General features: G+C 36.3%; 2 protein-coding genes across 5 annotated transcripts; one reads left to right on the top strand and one right to left on the bottom strand.

Moving 5' to 3' along the window:
- Positions 1-430: 430 nt before the first annotated feature.
- LOC111337012 (sorting nexin-20) lies at positions 431-4,707 on the top strand. Its single transcript, XM_022943228.2, has 3 exons — positions 431-691; positions 1,356-1,516; positions 2,373-4,707. Exons 1-3 carry the CDS (start codon positions 562-564, stop codon positions 3,063-3,065), a joined length of 984 nt encoding a protein of 327 aa, XP_022798963.1. The 5' UTR covers positions 431-561; the 3' UTR covers positions 3,066-4,707.
- Positions 3,727-25,069, bottom strand: LOC111337011 (integrator complex subunit 8). Of its 4 annotated transcripts, none has more exons than XM_088753852.1 (31): positions 24,910-25,069; positions 24,479-24,528; positions 23,663-23,775; positions 23,256-23,322; positions 22,228-22,301; positions 21,774-21,833; positions 21,163-21,208; positions 19,759-20,091; positions 19,316-19,402; positions 18,590-18,760; positions 17,571-17,828; positions 16,864-16,955; positions 15,790-15,874; positions 15,342-15,435; positions 14,579-14,715; positions 13,898-14,008; positions 13,382-13,539; positions 13,194-13,246; positions 12,125-12,243; positions 11,858-11,942; positions 11,519-11,612; positions 10,777-10,810; positions 10,289-10,351; positions 9,591-9,661; positions 9,022-9,140; positions 7,950-8,053; positions 7,522-7,572; positions 6,946-7,025; positions 6,419-6,483; positions 6,087-6,130; positions 3,727-5,821 (listed from the first exon to the last, which is right to left on the bottom strand). In XM_088753852.1, the coding sequence occupies exons 1-31, from the start codon at positions 25,022-25,024 to the stop codon at positions 5,705-5,707; spliced, it is 3,150 nt and encodes a 1,049-aa protein (XP_088609978.1). In that variant the 5' UTR covers positions 25,025-25,069; the 3' UTR covers positions 3,727-5,704. The 4 variants fall into 4 exon arrangements, with proteins under 4 accessions (XP_088609978.1, XP_088609980.1, XP_088609979.1 ...); XM_088753854.1 differs by having other exon boundaries at positions 14,579-14,706; XM_088753853.1 differs by having other exon boundaries at positions 15,793-15,874.
- Between the last annotated feature and the right edge of the window lie 74 nt (positions 25,070-25,143).

The raw sequence follows: 25,143 nt of genomic DNA, 5'->3' as shown, positions 1-25,143 counted from the left end.
ATCAAAACGAGTGTTATCTTCCGTGCACCTGTGGTTATCTTTCGAAAGTCCTTTCTCTCATGTTTCGTTCCAATGGTCTTTTAGTCAATAGAATGAAAATCAAATAATTTCCATCATTAGTTCCAAGGTTATTTCCAAGGCTTCTCTCCTTAAAAATTTTAGGACATCGCGATCCCAAACATAAGTCCAGTTCAATCTAGTCTACTTGTAGCCGTACCCTCCCCTAGCTGAGGAGAAACGTTTCTCATCGGCGTAACGCGTAAGCTAGGTCCAATCTAGTCTCCCTCGCAGCCTTTTTTTTGGATGTCACACAACGCTCCCCCAAAAGTTCTTTTGAGGGAGCGTTGCGTGACATCCAAAAAAAAGGCTGCGAGGGAGACTAGGTCCAATCGAACCGATCAAGACTCTATGAACCTATCCCGTAAGTCTATTCGGCCCTTCATGTGTGACTGAGTGGAACCTTGAGGAAATGAAAACAAGATACAGACAGCGGCAGATAAACATTAAAAACACTCGGTGACCTCCCCGATTTCATGTACTCTCCGGAAGAAGTGCGACGCAATGGGTTCGTCTTGGTATTTGGACGAGACTGAAATCAGCTCATATGACCCAGGGCATTCGTCACCAGACAGCCTGTCTTTCAATGGAAAGCTCTTTAACTATCCAGCTGGTTCTATGTCCAGCCTTGCAGGTGAGGGATTTGTGTATACATTAAAAAAAAAAAAAACCCAGGTGCGTTGAAATTATTCACAATTTATTCTTGATTTAAGGATGTTGTTAGCTACAAAGTTGTAAACCAAATTCAAAAACAAAACGGGTGTAATTCGAAAATGCCGGTGTATGGTCATCGCAGCAAGTTGGCATGGTCTTTTTCAACTTTTTGCAGAACCTGACATAGACGCTGTAATTACCACGACAGTGATCAAGTTGATGTAGGATTTATTGGAGTTATTGTCCTTTAAAATCTCTTTTTTGATGCTTGAGTCGGAAAACATGACTGAAACTGAAAAATTTCGCTATTTACATCGCCGTGTCCCTTTTGCAATAACATATACGAATTCGGGAGATGGTTGCTTAAAATTACCATTTGTAAAAAAAAGATAAGGATATTGATTTTATATTGTGATATCACAGAGTCAAATGCTGCTGCCCGTTTTGGTTTCTCATTTCCAGCGCTCCAATTTTTCCAAAATTCGTTTTTTTGTCGTCAACTGATTTCATTTTTTACCTGGTACATTATTGTATAGTTACATATTGAAGATGTAGCAAAGTGATATTTTTAAGAATTACTCATACTGCACTTATGAATATTTCCTTTGTCTTAATTTACGTTTGTTTCTTTGTTTTATCTTTAGAGAAGGGTGTTGTTTATGTTGATTCAGACCCGGAGGAAGATGACGATCTTAATGTTCCAGATAGCACATGTGGAGGTCATGGGATATTGGTTCGGAGTGATCCAAAAAAGACAACATTTCAAATAGTTAACACCAGGATCCATGATGAAAACAAGCATGTGGTAAGGGTTGTTTTGATGTGTTGTCGTCTTTTTTTGTTTGTTTGTTTGTTTTTTGTTGCAGAAAAGTATTTATAGAAACTTAGCAGACACTATGAAAAATTATTAGCTTTGAAGAGTAAAATGGTACTTAACCCTTAAACTCCCCAGAAGTGATTAGCATGTAATTTCTCCTCATAATATCCATACATTATCCAGCAAACAGGTAATGAGAATACCTAAAAAGTATCAGGTATAAGTTATCTTGATCTAACACCAAATTCTCCCAACTGACTTACAAGGGAATATGTAGTAGCTAGAGAGGAGAATTGACAATTAGATCTTAGGAGTAGAAGGGTTAAGTACTAAGAGATCATCCTTTTTACCTTTTAACCCTTTACACCCAATATCAATTTGAAAGTTATCAATACTGTCCCCATACATTTCTAATGATGCCTACAAGGGAAGCTTGCTTAATAATCAAGAGTGTCTCGACCTTGTAATAATTTTCTTTATTCTCATGACCTAAATGTTTGATTCATGGGTGATACTGTTAGGAGAAATTGGATGCTCATGATGCTTGGGGGTTCATTCTCAAGATCTGAAGGTGTGTTCTGGGAAATGGTGATTGCTGAATTCTTTGTTCCTTATTCCTGAGAATTTGGCATTACATCAGGGCAAGCACTGATCCGAAGTGGAGTAATTTCATTTATATTCTTCCTGCCAGCTGGACAGGGTCTCAAGTTTTAGGGAAATTTGAGTACTTGGAAGGTTAAAGAAAACTATGTTTTGAGGGGAATTTAAGCAAATACCCAGATTACAGGAATGAAAAAAACATAAAATTCCAACCCCTCTAATGTAAATTGAATTCCCCCCATAGATTTATTGCGTGATGGTTTTGAAAAAAGATGTGGGTATTGACAAAGACCAAGTCACAGTAGAAAGACGATACTCTGACTTTGCTGCCCTTTACAAAACACTCAGGAAAGACCTCTCCTCTCTGTTTAAAGACATTGAAGTCAATTTTCCAGGAAAAGTGATTGGACAGAAGAATAATCTCAATCCTGAATTAATCGAATCCAGACGCATGGCTCTTCAAGATTTCCTACAGAATATTTTTAAACACAAAGAAGTACGGCAACAACAAGCTTTCAAAGAATTCTTTTTCCTGCCAGGGTTGAGAGAGGCAACAGACAGTCTTAAAGCAGGTGAACTTGAAAATTGCCTTGAGTTGTTCTTAAACAGCATTCATCTTCAAGTTAAGCTGTGCGATGAAGTGAGAGAGACTGTAGCTACTTTTGGAGCAATTGTTGTTGTACTCGAGGCTCAGGGGAAACTGGAAGATGCAGAACGTTATGCAAGAGCAGCACTTGAATTAAACCATGATGATTATCTAAGCCCCTATGCAATGCCCTTGCTGGACACATTAGCAAAGTTAAGAAGGATATTGCAAATGGAAAAGAAAACTATAGTAAGACATCTGAGTGAACTTCAGAGAATGAGTGGCATAGAGGTTGAAGACACTTTTACACTTCGAGAACTTGCTGTTAAAAGATTTGAAAAAGTCAAGTAATCAGTATAATGTGGAAAGTGTAGCTTTGATTACTTAGTCTGATCATGTGTGAGAGTAGTCCTGGGAACTACTGATGTCAGTAGAAGTGAGTGCTGTTTCAGTGCATTTAGTAGAAGCCATTTAACCTATCAGCATTAGGAGAGTAGTTTTTGTCAATTGAATGTTGTTGACATGTGTTCTAGGGATTTTGCTTTTAAGTTAGTGCACCAGCCACTCAACAGATGTCAACAAATACTTGAACCATGGAAATGATTTTTTGAGGACATTTTAAGTGGGTTATTTACACAAGGTCTAACTCTAACTGCAGTTTTATGCAAGCAGTGGGCCTCAGGGATTCTCTATAAGCAGGCTGATTTAATTAAGTAAATGTCCTTCTACTATTAGCTTTTGGCCCTCTTGACACTGTTGACAAAAAAAAGGTTGAGAGGAAAGGTTTGGCGAGATAACGCGGTTTTGTAAACAACAGCCAAACTTTATTTTAGTAAATGGCTCTTAGTCAACGAATGTCAGTTACTAAATCTGACAATAGTCCTTCTCAAGACTTCCATCACCCAGAAGATCGCACTACATGCTCAAGTGTGACTCTAGGGTCTAAGCACTTATTTTAAAATGTAGCATAATTGCTATAAACTTTATTTTAGTAAATGGCTCTTAGTCAACGAATGTCAGTTACTAAATCTGACGATAGTCCTTCTCAAGACTTCCATCACCCAGAAGATCGCACTACATGCTCAAGTGTGACTCTAGGGTCTAAGCACTTATTTTAAAATGTAGCATAATTGCTCTTTTCATCAACATGTCTACAATTCTAATGAAAAGCACTTTATACAACTTTTGTTGTTTGCTACAGTAGTCAAATGAATGTAGCACGACAAGACCTAATTGGCAACAGTTGATATGTTGTGTTGACAAGTTACTGAAAAGAACAGTAATAAGTTAGTCATTTGTAGTGTAAGTAATTATTAGATATACAAATAACAGGATTTTTGTCAAGTTATCTGAAATTCCTTTTTCAGATCTATATCTTACAAAAATTTGGAAGGAAACTTGTGTCTGTACAATTTTTGTCAGAGGTGACATTTATTGGTGGTCAAGAATGCAGGATATTTCTTCTTTGTAGTGATCGCAGATTTCAATATTTCAGAGCTTAGTTTACATACAAATGGCATTTCAGTTTTGGCTGTAAATTTTCCAGGATTGCCAAAGGTGTATGTAAAATTATGGAGATGTAATATAATGTTTAAAAATATTTATTGTCAGTGACAAGAATGTATATAGCAATTAATATATAAAATATTTGTAATATTAAACCTGATCATGATAATGATCCACTGGCTTAGTGCACTTTTAAGCTGTGGAAAACACCTGACTTTTGTGTTTGGGCTTTTATTTCACTTTTTCTTTTAAGACAACATTTGTCTGCAAAGATTACATTATTTGTCACCAAACATACTTATCTTGTGTCAGTCATACTGATGAGGTATTCTTTTCATTTAGGCCACTCACCCAAGGGGAATTTAAAAATTATTGATCTCTAGATGACAGTTAAATACATGATTAGTCATCTCTTTAAAGAGCTAGGAAATGCATGATTTAATGTTGAAAATGCTGGTAGCAGTATAAATAAATAATTTGAAATGTAGAGTACAAGCTTTGACTCATTTTCCTTTCCCTCTTTGCTAGTCTTTTAGGCAGCTGTTTCATTAGTTTTGCCACACAACAAACTCTTTCGGAGCAGAGTGACAAATAATTTACATTCAGTGACTATTGAGAGAACTTCTTTCATTTACTCCAAGCCACTGTGCACTTGTGCAAAAAGACTTTTATCCCTGAAGTTACAATTTTTAATAACTTGTTTGCATCTGAACCTTGACAAGGATGAAGCTAAGCTACACCTGAGATACCCTGCAAGTGAAGATGTCCTACCATCAGGGTAATAGTGAACAATGCTTCCCATTTTTTGGCTGTAGGTAACCTGTCGGTCAACTGTCAGCTGACAGGTTACCAACACATTACTGACACATTAGCAACAGTCCACTGGCAGTGTTGAGTGCACAAAAAATTGATCAAAAACAGAGTCAAAACTTTTCCAGTTGAAAACAGTAAATAGATATCTGTCGATTGCACCCTTCGTACCTATCTACTTGACTCTGTTTTAATGGTAAAATGAACTTGTTTGACCCATCTTTCAACTGTATATACCAAAATTTAGTAGTAAGTAAATTTAATACATATTTCTTACATCCTTATCTGTACACAAAATAAACTTCTTTTCTCCATTTTGCTGTTCTTCACTTTTACTGTCCATCAGTCCTAGCCTCTTGCTAATTGAAAATTCTCTCCAACAAAGAAGTGAGTTCCTCATATGTGAACACAGTGAAGCCTCTGATGGCCAGGTCTTGAGAATATGAGAATTGGGGAAGACATTGAAGGGCACAACATGTGCAAGTAGTCAATGCCAGCTGAGAGGTGTAAACTCTGAAGTTATCAGAACACACTACTTTGGATGCAAAATAGTTTTACCACTAAAAAAAAATCAATGGCATATACGCATCTGGAATCAGTTTTTCAGTTGACATTTATTTACACAACAGATAATTTACTATTGTCACGAGAAATTATGGACAGTTTAAGTCATGCTAGAGGTATTGTTTGGCAAGAGTTCTGAGCAGCTTGGCTTTTCTGCTTTGTTCTGTATGTTGAAGAAGTTCAGACGAGTTGAACATGTTCAGGTCAGGTTGACTGATGGCTCGAATCTGTAACATAACAAAGTCAAGCAATGAATCTCAGTGAAACAAGGCTTGCATCATTTGAAGGCTAAGGGTTATCAGCACCATGAGAGGTTAATTGACATTAAATGTAGCCAAGAGGCATCCAGGATACAGGGAGGTGAGAACAAATGATAATAGGGAATGAAGATGGGTCCTCGTGAGATTTACCAAGAAAGAATGAATTTTCAGAAACTTCCAAATTGAAGAGAAAACAAAAAATACTATAACTGTTACGTTACAAAAAACTGACCGTAAGCAACTTCTTGTCATGTTGTCCACGCTTGGCATGGGTGTCTCATCTGAGTTAAGGAACTTTCAAAAATTATCATAAAACCAATTAAATTGTAAGGCAGATTAAGCTGATTTTCCTCTGAGACTCAGGTCATGTCTCCGCAGAAGAAAACATTCCCAATTTCAATTTGACTTAGAGTCAGTGGAGAACGAACCTCTTTTAGATGTGCCACTACCAATTTTTCTTCCTTGACTTCTTTTTATGTTCATCTAACTGTTTATTCATTCCTGTTTTTTTAGTCTAAGAGCCTGTAAGGCATTTATTAATGGTAAATGTGCTTTCAAGGATACAGGTTAAATATTCTAACATGGTTATATCCCAGAAGAAAGAGTAGTAGAAGTCCATGGCATCAGAACTAGCAAGATAAAAGTATTATTCAGACAAGTTAGTCATTCAGGTACACAAAAGTAGAACAGAAGACAGGTCAGCTATGATGAGTTGATATAAATTACATCATGAGTACAAAGTCATTACAGGCATGTGCACCCATGGACAGATCAATGGACCACGTACTGGGAATGGCTTGTATCACTAAGGTTACCCTGCACTGGACATCACCTGGTAAAAGGAAACCTGGTCAAATCACCTGGCACCCAACGACTGGGCTCAGTGAGGTAAAACTCATGTGGGTCGAGGCTCAACATGCTGCACAAAACAGAGCTAAATGGAAAGAAATTGTTGTTGCATTTTTCCTAAAGCAAATGAAGAGGACTGAGTAGGTGACCCATTGGCTTAAATACAATGTTTTAAGGAAAACCTCAGCCCTCAATCAAATTGCAACATGGTTTCAGAAACTGGGATCAAAGTAATTTATTACCTTGCTGAGCAGGCCTGCTGAAGAGCCTTAAAAGCTGTTGTGTAATCTTTAACCTCCATACACTGACAGAGTAATGCTGCCTGTTTTTGTGACAAATGAAGTGATGTTCAGAAACAGTTACTGTATCAGATAAAATTATGTCTAAAAGGGTGGAACTGACTTGTCCATCAAGTTTAAGTTAAACATCCCTCAACACAAAAAACATGCTGTAAAAATGGAAAACTTGATCAGAGGGCTGCAGATCAAAGGTAAAAAACATGAAAGAAATATAAAGATCACTAATCTGAAAGTCAATGGAGAATAATAATATGACTTATCCTTCCAAATGTAAAAAGCTTGTGGAATAAATATAACTTACAGTGTTTAGTGAGTGATATCAAATAAAAAAAATTAATTATAATTTTGCCCTCTTTTCCAAGACTCTCCATACCAAAATGAGTACAAAAAATTAAACAAAATTCTTATTCACTGCTGCAGCAGCAATTTGCATGTTTTATCAAGGATGCTATTGGTTGAGAGTGGATGGCCATTTCACCATGTTAAACCTCTTTGGTAACTAAGATCAATATTTTGTACCTGAACATGAGCTTTCATTGCTGAACAACACATCACCATTTTTTTGTAAACCTAACAAGACAAGCAAAGACAACAGAAGAGTTAAAATTTAACTCTGAATTATAATAAGGTAAGGAACATATACCAGGGTTGGTATTGATCTTTAAAGCCTACTGTGGATGAGTTGCAAAAAACAGCTTCTCATGTTTAAAGTTTGCACTCTACCAGAGCTAACACATAACATTTCTTTTGGAAATGGGTGCTGCTAAGGCAGGCACCATCATTATCAACATCACCAAATTGTCATCACCTTTACCATAGTTATCATCATTACCGCCAACAGAAAAGGTAGCAGTTCCAAATTCCCACAGCTGTCTTTGAAATGAAAACAAAGGAAGCAAGCAAAATATTGGTCTATGTGTTCAGACATTTTTTTATACAATCTCTACCTGATCATCCCAGACAGATGATGGAACTGGAGAACTAAAGAAGAGAGATGACACAGCTCCAGCTTCAAGATAACACCGCAATGCTGATGAATAGTTACCAGAATCTAGAGAAAAGCAAAAATTTTATTAATCAAAAAACCCCTTAAGCATACATGGTTTGAATGGAGGAGTAGCATTTGATCACATTGACCAAGTGAAGAAACAGGTGATGCTAGTTCTGATAGGTAGGGTTGCTGGTGGAAGTCCTTTTCAGAACTCTACCTTTAACCAGATGATCACATTTACATGATTAATAATTTCAGCTCAGGTCCATGCTTCCGTTTTGCAAAAATAAATGTGCCACTTCGTCGTTGGCTCTCCTTCTGTATAGAAGATAGGTGTCCAGTTCACATCATTGACTGATGGTGAGTTCTGTAATGGCTGTGAAGGCCAATACGAGCCTTGAAATTGTCTTCCACATTCTGGACAACACAGGCCTGGTGGTAATTCTGTCCGTGGCTGTTCTTGTCTTTCTTTCTTCCTTTCCCTCTTCAGCCTTATGCCTACTGAACACCTCAAACTTTTCCACTCCATCTCTTATTGCTTTCCTCCAAATAGTTCTGTTCATAGCCAGATTTTCTCATTCTTTAGTGTCAATAGCGCACTGGTTAAGGTGGCTTTTCAGCCTGTCCTTGAATCTTTTCTTTTGCCCTCCTACATCCCATTTACCTTCTGTCAGTTCACTGTAAAACATCTGTTTTGGCAGTCTGTTGTTTTCCATTCTCACTACATGGCCACTCCATCTCAACTGGTTCCTCACAATCACACTCTCCACACTACACATAGCTCCTTGTTTCAAAACACTGAGATTAGTTCTCCTATCTTGCCACTTAATGATCATCCTTTTCCATAAACATCGTTGCTGGAACTTTTCTAAGGCTGCTATGTGTCACTTATTGTGTTAGTAGCAAAGGTTTTTTCTCTTACGACAATTATGACAAAAGTTGCTAAATGCCATGAAAACTTCTCAATAAAGACTATGGTAAGCAAAATTTAACTAATAGACAAGTACACTGTGCATGCCACAACTTACCCAAGTAGATATCTCCAAGGGTTTGAAGCCAGGAAACATTGTGATGTTGTACAGAGAGTGCATGGTGGACCACACCCGACATGGCCAAACCAATGTGATCAAAATTTACATTACCAGGGCTGTACAACAAACAAAGAATCAAGCCTTTAGATTCTATAATACTAGTGGTACTTTTGGCCAAACCCTCAGTCTTACTCTTCCTAGATGCAACCTTGAGAGTAGCTTACATTTTGTAAGCAGTTGGAAAACACAGTTTTTCAACTTAGTGAGTTCCATTAAGTCAGTCCTCAAGGCATGAAGCCTTCCTAACCTCTTTTGTTACACTTCTATAACCACAACTGGTGATAGTTAACAAAAAGGAATAGGTTTTTATACTAGGAAACATCCATAACACTTTGCATTTTCATATTTCACTGTAAAGCAAAAATTGCTCATTTGGAACAATTGGGCCACCAAATTGTGTCCTATGTCAACTGGAACAAAAATGATTCATTGCCACTTGGTGCCCAAGTAAAAAATAATTATTTTAGATCCTGGACAGTAAAATTACTCTAAATAGATCAACTTACTTTGTGATTGCTGTTGGCCACAGATGGCTATGTGAGCTTGATATTTCTCTTTGGGAATTTACTTCATCACCCTTTCAATGGAAATAATGTGGAGAGGTTAGCTGACCTTCTTGTTTTGAGGGGGGACTAATCGACTAAAATCGCTCACTCCTTGAAGTATTGGACGTGTAGCTTTTACTAGTATCATCAAGCAGACAAGTGATGAGAGAAGAAGCATCATCATCTAGGGTGTTTCCTTGAGTTAACATCAAATTCTCCAAACCCATTTACAGGGAAATGCAATGGAGCTACATGGGAGAATTACTCATCAGATCTCAGTTCTTAAAGAGCCTCAGGGTAAAGACAGGGAAAGACCCTTAAATAAAGCTTAATGCAAAAGCAATATTCATACATTAAAATGATGAATGCATGGTTAGTCCCCCATAGGGCCCTTGAAACTTTTAGTTTTTAAATGAAGGAGAATAGACCACTTTCTTAAATGGCTGCTGTATAAATATTCTTTTGTTTAAATTTAAATTAGCCCTACTGGCCTTGCTTGAGATAATGTATTCTTTTGAATTTTGTACTGGAGAACGAGGCCAGTAGGGCTAATTTAAATTTAAACAAAAGAATATTAATCTGGCAGCCATTTATGAAAGTGGTCTATAGTTTAATGCTACTTAAAATAAAATTGTCTTCCATTTTGAAGATCTACTAACCTTGTTAGAGGCATTACGCAGCCTTACTAAGCAAGAAATTATGACAGTTAGCACTGTATCTTCCTGAGAAGGAAATGAGATATGGAATATGGCTTAAATGACAAAAACATTTAACAATTATTTGCCAAAGGTGAGGTGAATATTGTCAAATAATCCCCGAGACCAAATCGAGGGGATTATTCAACAATATTCACCAAACCTGAGGCGAATAATTGTTTTAGTATAATTTCAGAGCTAAACAACAGAGAAATTTCTAAAATCGTAACATTTTAGTAACATTTATTAACATTTTATTTTAACATTTTATATAAACCACGTGGAGCAGTTCATATAGCGTCATATAAGGAACCACTCAACCAATCAGATTGCTGGAAACTCTTTGCTCAGCTCTGAAATTATACTAATATTTTATAGTTACTTTGAGAAAAAAATAATATTAAAAAATGCAAGTTAACAGTATAGTTGTGAACAAGTACAAACCAAGTTACCTTAATTCTTCTTACAAAATGTATGAAACTGGTTCTGCAATACAACATAATGCTTGATAAGAAATCGGTGCACCAATGAAAGTTTACCTCAAAATTGAGGTGACACCTGTCAGATGTGTGACCTTACATGAGTCAGGTGTGTCAGTAAAGTAAGTGACCTCTCAAGGATTACTTTGTCAAACACTTGAGACTTACAGCTAATGTATTATAGATCTTTAACCAAGAAACGATTTTCATTTCAATATATTATGTAGAGATAAAAATCATAGATAAGAGAATTTTAAACTGTAGCCTTTGTCTTAAAAAGCTTAATATGGGAGTAAAAGAACTATTCCCCCTAGGCATTGACAATACTCACTTTTAATTCAGGGTGAAAGAAAGCATTGTTAGTCAAGAGTGCATTGCCTTGCCCATGAACACAATCCAGTGACTTAGCAGAGGTTTGAACCTCAACCCCAGGACCTGGAGTCAAGATTGCTAACCATAAGCATTGTTCTGCCAACATACATTTTTAAGCCAGCGAAAAAACTAAGTCTACCAAGGTCAAAATCTATTTCAGATCACGAAAGGTATTTTACTGCTTTGTCTAATAAATTCAAAGTAGCTAGCACTTCAGAAATGGGTAGCTGTAGGAAACACCAGCAACTAGACAAGTCCTTTTTTAAAAAAACTGCATAGGGCCACAGTATCTCACCCATCCATGCAACTGTCCCAAAAAGATGTATGAGAACATAGTTCTTACAGTTTTAGTCCTTCAGACTGAGCGGCTATAGCTCCCTGACTTCCATCAGCAGGCCTCTTCTGTTGTCCATTGCTATTACTAAATATCTTGAGAACTAAGAAATGAAAAGCAAAATAACTAACAATACAACAAAATGAACTGAGTGGAACTTTTAAATCATTGCTGCATTAGATCTTGACATTATACCCAATTCTACATCAAATTGGTGATCTGAAAGCTCTCTTTCAGTTATCTTTTAATTATTAATTGGCATACCTAATAAAAATCAAATAATCATAAAAACACCTTTAGCTTACCAAATATTTGCTGTTGACTCACTGAAAAGTATTGCAGACTTACCACCATCCCAGAGACTTCTGGCTGGCTTCCTCCATCCCTGAGGTTTGGACAAATAGTAACAAGCAGAGGCCAACAAACTACTCAGCTACAATTGAACAGTAAAAAACTGTTAGATCTTCTTTAGACATTCATTTACAAATAAAATATTTTCACTAACTGTTTTCAGAGAACATGAAATCCACTAATCTGAAGGAGTGATAAGGCATCAAGTCCAATCTTATTTCCAAACCCCAAATGCAAAATTACAAGTGGTAAATTGGTACTTACAGATCTGTGATCTACTGACTGAGCATTTTCATCAACTTTTATCTCTGATAAAAACTCCCATTCTTTTCCATTTAAGAGGAAAGCATTTACTTGCTCTTCAATGTGAACTTCTGCTGCTCCTGTCGACAAAACCACATATTAATAAATAGGCAATCACCATGTTTAGACAAATTGCACCAATTCTGAAGTATATCAATCATGAACCTTCATTACTCAGTCTAACAAAAATGTAATCATTTGACCCCTTGGAGTGGTTAACATCCAATTTCTCCTTACAAAATCAGCCCTGATGAGAATAAAGGAAACAATCACCAACTAATAAAAGAAGCTCTTGCACTTTTTCAAGAACCCAATAGACCACTTTCATAAATGGCTGCCGGATTAATATTCTTTTGTTTAAATTTAAATTAGCCTTTCTGGCCTCGTTCTCCAGTACAAAATTCAAAAGAATACATTATCTCAAGCGAGGCCAGAAAGGCTAATTTAAATTTAAACAAAAGAATATTAATCCGGAAGCCATTTTTGAAAGTGGTCAATTCAAGGACTTTCAAGGACTTTTTAGGTAATTTTCAAGGACTTTGGCTCTCAAATTCAAGGACCTTTTGAGTTAAATGTTAAATAAGAGCTAAAAGAAATAAAAAAAACTTTGCTCTTTATCACATGTAAAACATCATAATCGGAGGCGGGATTTGAAAGAAAAGCTTGTTTTCCCAATTTGTGCTAAAAACTTACTCTCTCAATGCCAAAAATAAAAGAAAACTTTGCCTTTGATTCATCTGCACTTATTTTCAAGGACTTTTCAGAAATTTTCAAGGACCTGAGACTGCAGAATTCAAGGGTTTCCAAGTCCTTGAAAACAAAATATTAATTTCAAGGACTTTCAAGGACTTTCAAGAAGTGTGGGAACCCTGTTGATTGCTAAACATATTCTCCTTGTTAGCACCTCAGGAAAGGTACGGAGGAAAGTGTGGAGAATATAAGCATACCGATGTTAGAGTGTGAAAAAAATTAAATGAAGCCTTCATATCAAACTTGTTTTCAAAGATAATATTGTGAGAATTGCCAATACCTGGGGCAGTTTGCCATATGTAAGACTTGACCCTGTTTGAAATCTCATCTGGTCTGTTGGTAAAAGCAAAGATTTTAATTTATTTATAGTTTTTTTTTTTTTTTTTTTTTTTTTGAAACCCAGACATTTTGAGTAGGGCTCAAAGGAAAAAATCAAATTAAAACATATCACAAAGCATATACAGATACCTTTTGTTGCCTGACTCATGACAAATGTCCAGAACAAGAAGTTCTTGGTGAATTGCAGCTTTTACTTTCTCAAGTGGACTGTTAACAGCTCCTCTGCCAGCTACAGTGTTGACCATCCCAAGGGCATAGGAAAGAAGTTGAGAAGCCTTGTTATACTCCTAGAGAAAATAAACAACAACAAAATGTAATTCCCTAAAAATTCATCATAACCACTTTCCTGGTATACCTGATACAAAGTTTTACCCACACATGCATCTTCCTTTACCTTCTGGAGTTTGAGTCTCAGATTTTTTCAGATAACTAACACAGTCATAATTCATATATAATGTCTCCCTAAAATAGGCAGCAATGATATATTAATGAATGCAAGTTTAAACAGACAAGTAAGCAGCAGCAGCGAATGGGTTTTCTGGTTACTAGGCAAGTTTCTGCTGGTTTCTTCAGATGCACAACTATTACTTTTATTAACACTTAAAGAAAACTCTGTGGATGATGAAAATTTGAAATCACAAGTACCTGAACAGCAGAACAATGCAAGGCTTTGGAAAATAGGATATGAAGTATGTCTTGTTGCTGAAGACTTTTTATCTCTTCAAGGTGACTCTTGTATAGTGGACAGACAAACTCCTGTAAGACGAGAAGTAAAATACCAAAGTTTTAATAAGATATCACTCAACAAAGGGTAAATACCACGCCTACACTACTGAGTTGTAGATGCATGCGGGAAGTTGATAAGCACGAAAGAAGCATAAGAGCTGCATGAGGTGATAGCAAAGAGCGACTCTAGCTTTTTGAGTGCTTCGCAAACCTCCCAAGTGCATCCATAACTCAGTAGTGTACACTGTAGCGCTTACAATTTGTTTTATAACATAACAGTGATACATTGTGGCAAAAGAGTTTTCTTTTATTTAACAAATCTTATGCGACCAGAAAAAAATAAGCGTGTGCGGAAAACTAGTCTTTGCATTTGCTCACATCAGCAGCGTACATCCATGGGCAAATGGTGGACGCTGAATTGACCAATCAGAGCATGCGCTTTACTTCGGTTCTGTTATAATTTTCTATGTGGAGGACTAATGGACTCTTTATTTGACCTTGGGATTTCATAAAACCTATGCATACTCTTGAGCACAGAGAAGCAAATGAATGAACAACATTATGATTTGTATTAACTGTAAGAGTAAAACACTGGGGTACCTCTGAATGCTTCCTTCCTTTTTCAAGTTGATGAAGCTCCTCTACAAGGTTGCTGATCTCTCCTGGATCAACTGAATGTCGCAGTTTGTTGCTAATGAAGCCCTTCTTTAACTCTGTGCTCTCCTGTCCTGATGCAGCTGTAATGTTAAAATAATAATAATAATAATAATAATAATAATAATAATAATAAGAAATAGCAGGCCAAACATTTTCCTGTTTGGCCATATCCACCTCAGTCAATAAGCATTTTATGCATAAATGCTTCTTTTTCTATTTCTTCCTTTTTTCCTTCAGCCCACATTTTCTAGGGAAAGGCAGCCTTTGCCTGCCCTGGTCATGCCGGTGCTAAAAATAAATGGCTCTCATGCCATTTAAACTCGAAACTACAACTAACACCCCTACTTGATGATGGAGTCAAGATGACTTCGAAACGTCGTAGTTTTATTCTTCTAATATTTATTATCAAATGTATCTCATGCAGGTATTGATTATATATTGTTTTTCAATAAAAGCATACATCCAGCTGAGTAAGTCATATAATAACAATTACTACTGCAGCAGTAATTGTATTTCAATACCATTATGCATATTAGTTTTTGTTGCTTAAGGTTTACATACTCTTACATTTCTCAAACACATCATATAATCTATTTCAAATTCAGTTCTGTAACTCAGTATGTACTGTCTTGTAATACCAAATTACCATGTAGACTAAATGAGTGTGGTAGATTCATTATCATATGAAATACAATAATTATTATACCCTCTGTGTTATACAGATCAGTGACAAAACCCTGCTCAATAACATCTGGTTTAGTATTGACCAGTTCAATCTGGACATCATCCATTGGTTCTTCCTGTAAACAAATATTTATGAAAAGCACATTATTTTAATATATTTAATTTGTGATTTTATTCCATCCAAAGATCAAATGTACATTCTTTTCTTCTGAATTCATAATAATCAATTATTATCAACTATTCACGAAGACATGGGAGACAGAAGACTCCAGGCATGTTATATTACTGCATTGGCTGACTCATTTGTGCAATCAAATTTCAACCAGCCCCTTCCACATTTTATACATGGGCTGAAAAAACTTGATGGTGTAGATCATCACCAAGTCAATACTTCTATTAAACTCTCCTAATCCCTGAGCCAAGATGCACCAAACTTAGGGCTAATTTTTCCAAGCTGTTTATTTCACAACTACCTCTTCATCCAAAAATATTTTAGCGCCACAGTTCCTAGCAATTTTCCATCCATCCACCTGCTCACAGGTACAACAAATCATTCTGTAAAAGGAGATTACAGTGCAAAAACCATCTTTTAAAATGACAATTATAATAATCTTGACCTTTCATTTACCAATTGCTTTTTGGTATTTTTTCCCTAAAGACATCTTAAGTTTTCTTTCTAAGTATTTGGTTTGAAATTAAGAGTAGGGGTTAATACTGTTGAACCTGATGATGATTTCCACTCCCATTGTGGGAACAACAGTCACTAAAATTGACAACTATCCTTTACAAGGTTCTTCTCACAAAACTGATCAGACTTCATGAAAATTCTTTCATACTGTCCTGGGGCGGATCCAGGGGTGGTTCGGGTGGTTTGGTCGAACCCCCTAAATTTTCCCTCAAAATGCTGTAAAATCATGTTTCCGAAGACCTAATTTTCAATCTCCCAGGTGAGCATGCCCTTGGACAATTCTCCGAACCCCCCCCCCCCCACCTTGACTTAATCCTGGATCCACCCCTGTTGTCTACTTGTTTGCTTACTGGTGGAAGGCTTAAATTTGTAGGAAGAACTTTGCCAGGGAAACCTGATAGTATGTAATCTATGGCTTTCTTCTTTTGTCAGTACACAAGTTTGCAATAAAAATTTGAAAAAAAAAAACATGTCTTTTCTCTCTGGGACAGCAGCCCTGGGGGTTCAGAGTAACCTCGACTACATATATCTTATTAACCAAGCGTGAGGGCCATACTGGGAGAATATTGGCCCAAGGTCTTGATAGTACAGACTGAGCGCAGGGAGGTCTGTACAAGAAAGACCAAGGGCCGATATTATTCTAGTACGGTCCCGAGCAAGCTTGGTTAATAAGAGATTTATTATATGACTGAAGTTCAAAGGGACACAAGTACGGTATCATTCAGGACCATTCGGGACAGTGCCCGGTCCAATACTGAGAGAATATTGACCAGCAGTAGAGCATTTTGATTGGTTGATTTTAGTTATTGGCCCTCTGACTGCCCGAGTCGTGTAATAAATGCACTTATCAACTTACTGAATAAATGACTTGAGGATTTTAAACCTGTCACTATCCTGAACACCTTGAGGAGGGAAGTCATCCTCAATTGGGACAGACTGCAAACAAAGCTACAGAAAAAAAGACAGTAAATGAAAATAAATCATTACTAACTAAATGTACTATTAATAATTATTGTCAAAGTTACCTCCTTCACAATGATATCAGGTAAAGAAAAAAATCTAAGTCACCCAAGAGAAATCAAACCCAAGACCATCAGATTTTGCACACTGATGCTCTACAAAAGAGGCACAAAGAACTCAATGGTGAGCTGACTCAAAGCATTTACTGGGATCATGAGCAGCAATCAACTTTTTGAAGCATGCTGCAAGCATTAAATCCTTTAAGCTTTGGTATCCAAAGATCTGGGCCCCCATTTTATTGTGGAGGACTCAGATTCGTCCTTGTCCCACAGTTGTGACAAAAATAACAGTTATTGTAGTTATACATCTTTCATAAGTAGACAACCAACCACCCCCCTCCACCCAAAAAATAAAAACACCATTTTTCTTCTTTTATTATGAGTAATCTTACTACATATAGAGTAACTAACTCCAAATGTCATCAAATAAACACACCCTTAGTTTTTTAATCTATCATTTTCACCATTTTGCATTGATCAATTGAAAGTTCAAGCTCAGAAGACTTTATAGACTGTCATTAATTAAAAAGAAACTATCACTTACAGAAAATATGATGTCCAGTTGATTCTGAGAACAGTTGCCTAATGAAAGCCAAAATCCTGGATTTGTTGGTCTTCCCTCCAGAATGTCTCTGATGATGTTACAAACCATGACTTGCCAGTCCAGAGAAATATTTGCAATACTTTCTTCATCTTCACTCATTCTTCGACTATTTGTCCTCAGCTCTGCAACTAGATTCTCTCTATATTCCAAAGGCAGTTCCAGTGCAATGTTGTCTTCCAAAAGAATTGCAACGACATTCTGCATAACAGTAGACAATGTACAAACTAAGTTAGAATAAATATAGTAAGTATACAGTAACTGTATCTAATATTTACATTTGTAACAAGATTGTACATAGCTAGTTAGCTCAGGCTTTGCACAACAAAAGTTGGTAAGAAATTTCTATCTTTAGGTACCTTTTCCCAAAAATATACCAAAATGTCATATTATTCTAATTACCATCATGATAACAAAAAATCAAAAAGCATGTTGAAATGGAATGCAGTACCTGTTTTGTGCTGTAATTAACATACCAGATACTCCTTCCAAAGAACTTTAATTTGTGATTGTTTAGTAACATGCTGCACTTTCTGTGCTTAGAAATTAACTACAGAATTTAGTGTAAATAGTTTTGTGTCGTTTTCCATTTCGTTCATTTATATTCATTTTGTATTGGTCACTTGTCTACTTGCCGTGTAGTAAGGCTAGGCTATTATAACCCCTTAAGTTTTCATAGGTAAACGTTGTCTCTCTTCTAAAACAGTATCATTTTGCAAATGAAAAATTTATGAAAGTGACAATCCCTGTCAATAAAATTTATTGTGCTATTTGACTTAAGACTGCTTCTATCAAACATCTGATTCAGATTGAACACTGATTGTTAAAAATTGGAATTCATGATCACCTAAGTCAAGTAACTTACTCTGATGAACAAATTGACAATATAGAGGATTAACTTGCATAATGTCATCGAACAATAATCTAATTAAAGGAAGGAATAAATCAGTAATAATGATTACATTGTATCCAGAATGTCTGCATTGTTCAAGTCTCACGGCCAAGGATGGCTTATTCTCTGTAGAAGTGGGAGTGCTCGGAGCTACAGAGGGAATGCCTGTTAAACCACAACAAGCCATGTAGTAGCCATACAACTTCTTCTCGCACACAGTGTAAAATGATGACTGGTCACACTTTAGATAAAAAAAAGAAAAACTTCTAGCAAACTATTTTCTTACCATTAAATTTAAAATTAATTTAATTTATCAAAATAATTAAATAAATTCAAATTTTTCTAAAAATTTTGTTAAAACTGTGATAAGAACATTTTTTTAAAAAAAAAAAAAAACAAAGAAAAAAGTAATCAAAATGGTTTAAAATATCTCATACCAAAGATAAATGTAAACCTTAACAATGACACAAAACAGGTCCCTTCCCCATCAATCAAGCAATTAAAAATATAAATCATTTCTAGTAAATACACAGATTAACATTTGCAAAAGTTCAAAGCGGAATGATGGATGCAGATACAAAATCACAGTTCACCCTCTACATTTCACATTTAAGGCACCAAATTATAATCAAATTATATAATAATTATTAATACCAGCTGTGTCACTGTTTGCTTGTTTTATTGTACCAAAATAATATATCTTATGGTCCTCTTCAAGTTGATAGTCATTTTGCACGTTGACATATGTTGACCCAAAATACTGTGTTGATGTAATAGTAGTTACTGTATTAAGTACCTGAGCATTCTTGCAACTTTCAAATAGTTTCATAGCCTGCTGGAACTTTTCCTGGTAGAAGTAGAGAGTTCCTAGATCAAAGGAAACCTAAAACAGAATGGTGGAACCAAAATTATGTGTAATACAAAACATTTTACTGCAATTTCTAAAATGACAAAAAAAATAAAAATTATAGTATCACAAGGTAATAAGTAGAGGTGCTCAAAATCAACATAATATAGGACCATTTATTGGTTATTTCTCTCATGAACTAGTTTTTGTCATTAAGACACTGGTTCAGCCGTTGTGTGTACCTTTGAACCTTTATTTAAGTGGTTCCTTCTGTTCCACTGTTTTGCTTTTAGTATAATAATATCTTAAAATCTAATTTTGATCTTGAACCACAATGAGAAGAACAGAATTCACCACCAAATAAAAATATTTTTGAGTGAAAGTGCCCATACCTGGGCAATAATGTCTTCTTTCCTAATCTTTACATCTTCCATGATCAAACTTGAATAAAGATATTCAACAGCAATGGAGCCATTCTTGTCATCAGAACCATTCTTGTCAACTTCTTTACTTTCAGTCTCTCTACTGTTGGTCACATCAATTTCCATATTCTGTTCTTGATCATCACTGGGTGGTACTCCCCCATCAGATGCCTTCTCTTGGTCAGGTGGATCAGTTGTTTTGGGTTCAGAGACCAGTGAAGGAGCTGAAGGAAGAACCATGTCCTCAGTTAGTCCCAGAGCTTGCTCAAGTATCTGGAGAGCGAATGGCAGCTGCTCTTCAAGCTTGGGAAAAGACATTTCATCATTATTTTTACAAGAAGACAAAAGAGGACAGTCTAACTCTCCTTTAAAGAGGCACTCAAAACTTCTATGTTCCCTTTCCTCACTCACCCAAAAGATTTTTGCCTTAAAGTGCACCTAAACCCCAAAATTTTTTTTCGCTTAATGCAATAAGCTTATTTTTTGGAGTATTTCTGAGCAAAAATTTTTTAATTTGCTCAAATCTTTAATTTTCTGTGCCCAGTTAAAATACAGAAAATCGGCCGCCATCTTGCCCCACAACCGAGTTTAAAGAGGAATGGCTCTAGCGGGTAATGTGACATCAAATCGAGAACACGAAAGTCTGCATTTCACACATTTTCACTTGTTTGGGAAGGTTGTCGTCGATATTGTCCAAAATATGCTGACTAGGTGTATTGTATGAGGAATGTATGAAGCGCGATACCCTCTTGCAAATTTCGCACGTTGCTACATCCTTCTACAACACACTTAGTCGGCATATTTTCGGACAATATCGACTACAACCTTCCCAAACAAGTGAAAATGTGTGAGATGCAGACTTTCGTGTTCTCGATTTGACGTCACATTACCCGCTAGAGCCATTCCTCTTTAAACTCGGTCGTGGGGCGAGATGGCGGCCGATTTTCTGTATTTTGACTGGGCACAGAAAATTGAAGATTTGAGCAAATAAAAAAATTTTTGCACAGAAATACTCCAAAAAATACGCTTATTTCGTTAAGCGAAAAAAAAAATTGGGGTTTAGGTGCACTTTAAGGTAAAAAACAAATTAAAAGAGTTCTTACTAATTTGTTTTAAATTTGATCCTAAAAACCATGGATGTATTTAATATCAGACTTAATATGCCACTTTTAGGGCTCAACATTAACGGTAGCCAACTAACCACAGACTGGTAGAAATTCAGTTTTGGCTTGTGGTTTTTTCTTTCCACTATAACCATTTTGGCTAGTAAACAAACTGAAATTGTCATAACATCTACGATGTCACTAGTCACTTGGCTAGTAAGTTGAAAAGTTGGTGTTGAGCCCTGCACTTCTATTGTATTTGATCACTCACCTTTCTAAGAATGCCTTCATTTGTCAAGTTGTCAGCTGCTGTGAGACTGGAAAGTTTGAAAATAAAAATGAGGCGAGTTAAAAAATCAACATAGGGATATTGTTATGATGGGATACCAAATTCTCAAGACTTGCTAACAGACAAATGAATAGGTATCCATTAGGGGAATTATCTTTCAAGTCTATAGAGTCAGACCAGATGAAATGCTGTTTCTGATAACGACAAAATGGACAAAAATCTTAAAAACCAAAGCCACCTGAATGCCATAGGGCCCTGGAGTTTTGCAAAGATGTTTCCGCTTGTCAAGTAGACTGTAAAACTGATAATTTGGATAAATCAACAAAGTTGAAATGGTAAATTGGCCACCGTAACGATTACAAAAGCTGACGTTTCGAGCGTTAGTCCTTCATCAGAGCTAATGGGCTAACGCTCGAAACGTCAGCTTTTGTAATCGTTACGGTGGCCAATTTACCATTTCAACTTTGTTGATATATCCAAATTATTTCGTTACTCCCACCAATGCAGCCCCAAACAGTTTCTTTCGAAACTATCAGCCTTTATTCATTTGTCAAACTGATAGTCTTTGTTACTTCATAAATTAAACAACTTACCCATTAGTAGGAGGTTTTTCAGCAGTAGGAAGAAAATGCTGAGACAGAGTCCTGACCAACCTGCAAGGAAAACAGTTATACTTGCTCAGAGGTGAACAAGGAAGAGGTAGGTTGAATGTTTAATACAAACTTAATGGTAATTGTGAAGAACAGCTCCCTGAAAAAACCTGTCAGCCGACAGTAGGCCAACAGTCGCCAACAGACAACCAAAAGTTGGGCCTCAGTCAGCTGAGACAAAACTCATCAGGTCTTATCCATGGGGTAACTCAAATAGCATATGAAAAAACAAATTCTAAATCAAATGGAATTTGTGGTTTTAGCTAATTCACTCTTGGTTCAAAATTTCAAAACCATTTATGCTTGTTGTTATTTTTCTACAGTAACTGAATTAAGAAAAATAGTAATAAAATCATACAAATGGTAATTCCTTATAAAAATTAAAAAAAATTCCTACCATCTGTAATAAATTATCAGAGTCATTGCAGTTTTTTTGTCCAGTTTACGAATATCTGTATCACTTTTAAGCACCTGGGAAAAATTTCACAGAAGTTAACACAATGTTAAAATGTTTATTTATCTTATGCTACTGTAGCTCTCATCCAAAACTAGCAACAAGTCCATAAGTCTTATTAGTCATGACTGACCTCCAGGGCTGTTGTCAGTGGGAGCCAGTCACTGCCCACAGACATCAACAAGCAGTAGGTAACTATCAATTTTTTTCACCGAAAAAGCTGATGCAAGATTGTAAAATTACTGATATGCCATTAATTAAATCTGTGCAGCAGTCATTTCTTAGTTTTCAGTGTAACTGAATCCTTAGTTTACCAATTACAGGTTTAGATGAGTTAATTCCAAGTTTAGGATTTGAATTTAAATTAAGGTTTGTATGAATTACCAGAGCATTGTAAATGAAAAGCTTCCAGTCTTGCATGTAGTTTGACAAAAAAAACACATTGTCCACTTTCAAACTTATTGACAGCCTGGCATAGAACACTAAAAATCATATTATTGCTCTAATTTCATATCTAGTAGTTTTACTTTTGTCTTTAAATCAACTCTCTAACTCCCAAGATCTGCTTGCTATTTCTCACCTCTAGCTGCTACACATTTCCTTGTGAATTAATGACGATAATTTGGTATTAGATCAAAACAACTTCAACCTGATAACTTCAAGTCTTCTCATCACCTGTTTGCTATTAATATAATATATATTTAGCTTTGCCTAATCATCTCAGGCAGGGAGACCACCACAGCTTTAGCCAATTACAGTGGATCCTGTGTGAACAATGACAAGGCCACACCCTTCCCCCTCCCCTCAATTCCCAGTAAACAGGCCAGACCACATCACAGTAATATCATGGGTGGGTTCTTTAATTAACGTTCCCTGCCTGACCAAATTAACTGGATAATGTATGGATTTTATAGAGACGATTTACATGTTAATCACTTGTGGGTGTAAAAGGGTTCTAATAACTAACTTACCTCATCTATTCCTGGAGTCCTCTTTGTAAGTTCACCCAACAAAATGCTTTGCCATTGAAGAGAAAGACTACAGGATAAATTAAGAGTCAGTTAAGAGGGCCTCAATGGTGCTAACCAAAAGCCGTGAAATGGCCAAAACATTTAGCAGTTAGGCATAAAAACTGACAAATTTTAACCATTAGTTGTAAAAAAAGTTAACTGTTAAAAATTTCAGTTGACAACAATGGAATGGTATTAACCATTTGCCACAAAATGGCCAAAATTTTAATTGTTAGCTTTAAGAGCCATGTCCCCATAGGGACCCTAATTTAAGGTCACAATTATAGGTGAAAATAACTTATAGGAAAAGAACTCATAAATTTGTAACACTACAGAGATAGGCTCATCACAATTGATATTTGTCTTACTTTTCTTCCAAAATTTCCAGATTCCACTGCAAATGTGTACCAACCATTAGAGCTAAGTAGCGGATACGTTGTACTGGTTTGTTTTTAGTTGGAGGAGTTTCAGAAGCAGCACCCTTATAAACATAAACACAATGCTTTTTCAACCTTTCTACCCTCTAGTTAAGGCATCTTGGTAATGAGGACAAGTTAACCTCATCATACACACTTGTTTTGAAACAATTAAAATTTCCAACTCTACCCTTTACTAAAACTCAAGTGTCAGAGAGAGAGAGATCTGTAGAGTAGCAGGCCAATGTACACAACACAAGAAAATAAAGCTAATTCCAAATTTCCTTGCAACAACAGCAGATGAGATTTCATTATCCTTCGTCTTACTATTTTGTAATCAGAGAAAGCAAAAGGATCCCAAAAAATTTGTTTTCTCGAAAACATTTCAAGAGACAGTTTGACATTGAGTTTTTCAAAAAATGGGGTGTATTTCATTTATCCAACAAATAATTAATCAAATGGACTTGATCTCCAGGTCAAGAGGTCCGGGTTCAAGATGTTGACCTGAGCAAGTCACCATATTGTGTTCTTGGGTAGTCTTCTAATAACCCACCCAACACCTCTCTCTACCCAGCACGAGTATAGATGCATGCTGGAAAATTGTCAGGGAAGCCTGACAAAATTAAAGGATGTACCCTGTGATGAACTAGCATTCCATCCAAGGGGGGAGGGGATGGGAAGAGATGGGGGTGGCACAGACTGAAAGGCCACTTTGCACAAGTATAAAAATTAATTCATAGCTATCTCAGACCTGGATAGATTACTTACCAAACCAGAGTGTTCCAGAAATTGAACAATAAGTTGTGTGGCTGAAGGTTCTGGAAACATAAAATTCATTTATTAGTTGTTAGTCAGGTAAGCATCCCATCCTATAAAAACAGAGCAAAAAGATGCCACTAAACTTCCAAAAAAGAAATGAAATTACTCCATCCCCATCCTTGCACACTCTCTCCTTGCCACCCCACTTAGCTTCCGCCTTGGGTTTTCCCTGCAAATGCATGCTTTCAGGTTGACTTGACTTCTCGCACATTATTTCCAATTTTTGACGAGTGAGAAGAAAATTTTCGCGATTCTCTCACCAGGAAGTTCTTCATTTTATACCCTGTAAATTATAGAGCCAACGTTCTTCCCATAATTCTTTCGCAAAATTGGAATTGTTGCAGACAAATTTTAAGAAGAAAATGGTGAACGCTACAAACCTGCTGACACTTCCTCTAAGTGATTCTTCAACAAATCTCCAGTTTTATCAAACAAGAACTCGAACCAAGAAATGGTTGTTTTCGAAGCACGCTTCGTGCTGTTCGATGTCGCCATACTGTTTTCGCCCGCGTAATATTTTAGTATGAACAGCAGCTTTATCAATGAAAATTTCCTATGTTGTATACAGTTTCACTGAAAATTACCGAGAGTCTTCTCAGATGACGTCACTCTTT

The sequence above is a fragment of the Stylophora pistillata genome, chromosome 3, assembly GCF_964205215.1.
Source record: "Stylophora pistillata chromosome 3, jaStyPist1.2, whole genome shotgun sequence".
In the NCBI taxonomy this organism is placed as follows: Eukaryota; Metazoa; Cnidaria; class Anthozoa; order Scleractinia; family Pocilloporidae; genus Stylophora; species Stylophora pistillata.
Note: the sequence above shows the minus strand (reverse complement) of the source record. Positions and strands in the feature narration are given on the sequence as shown.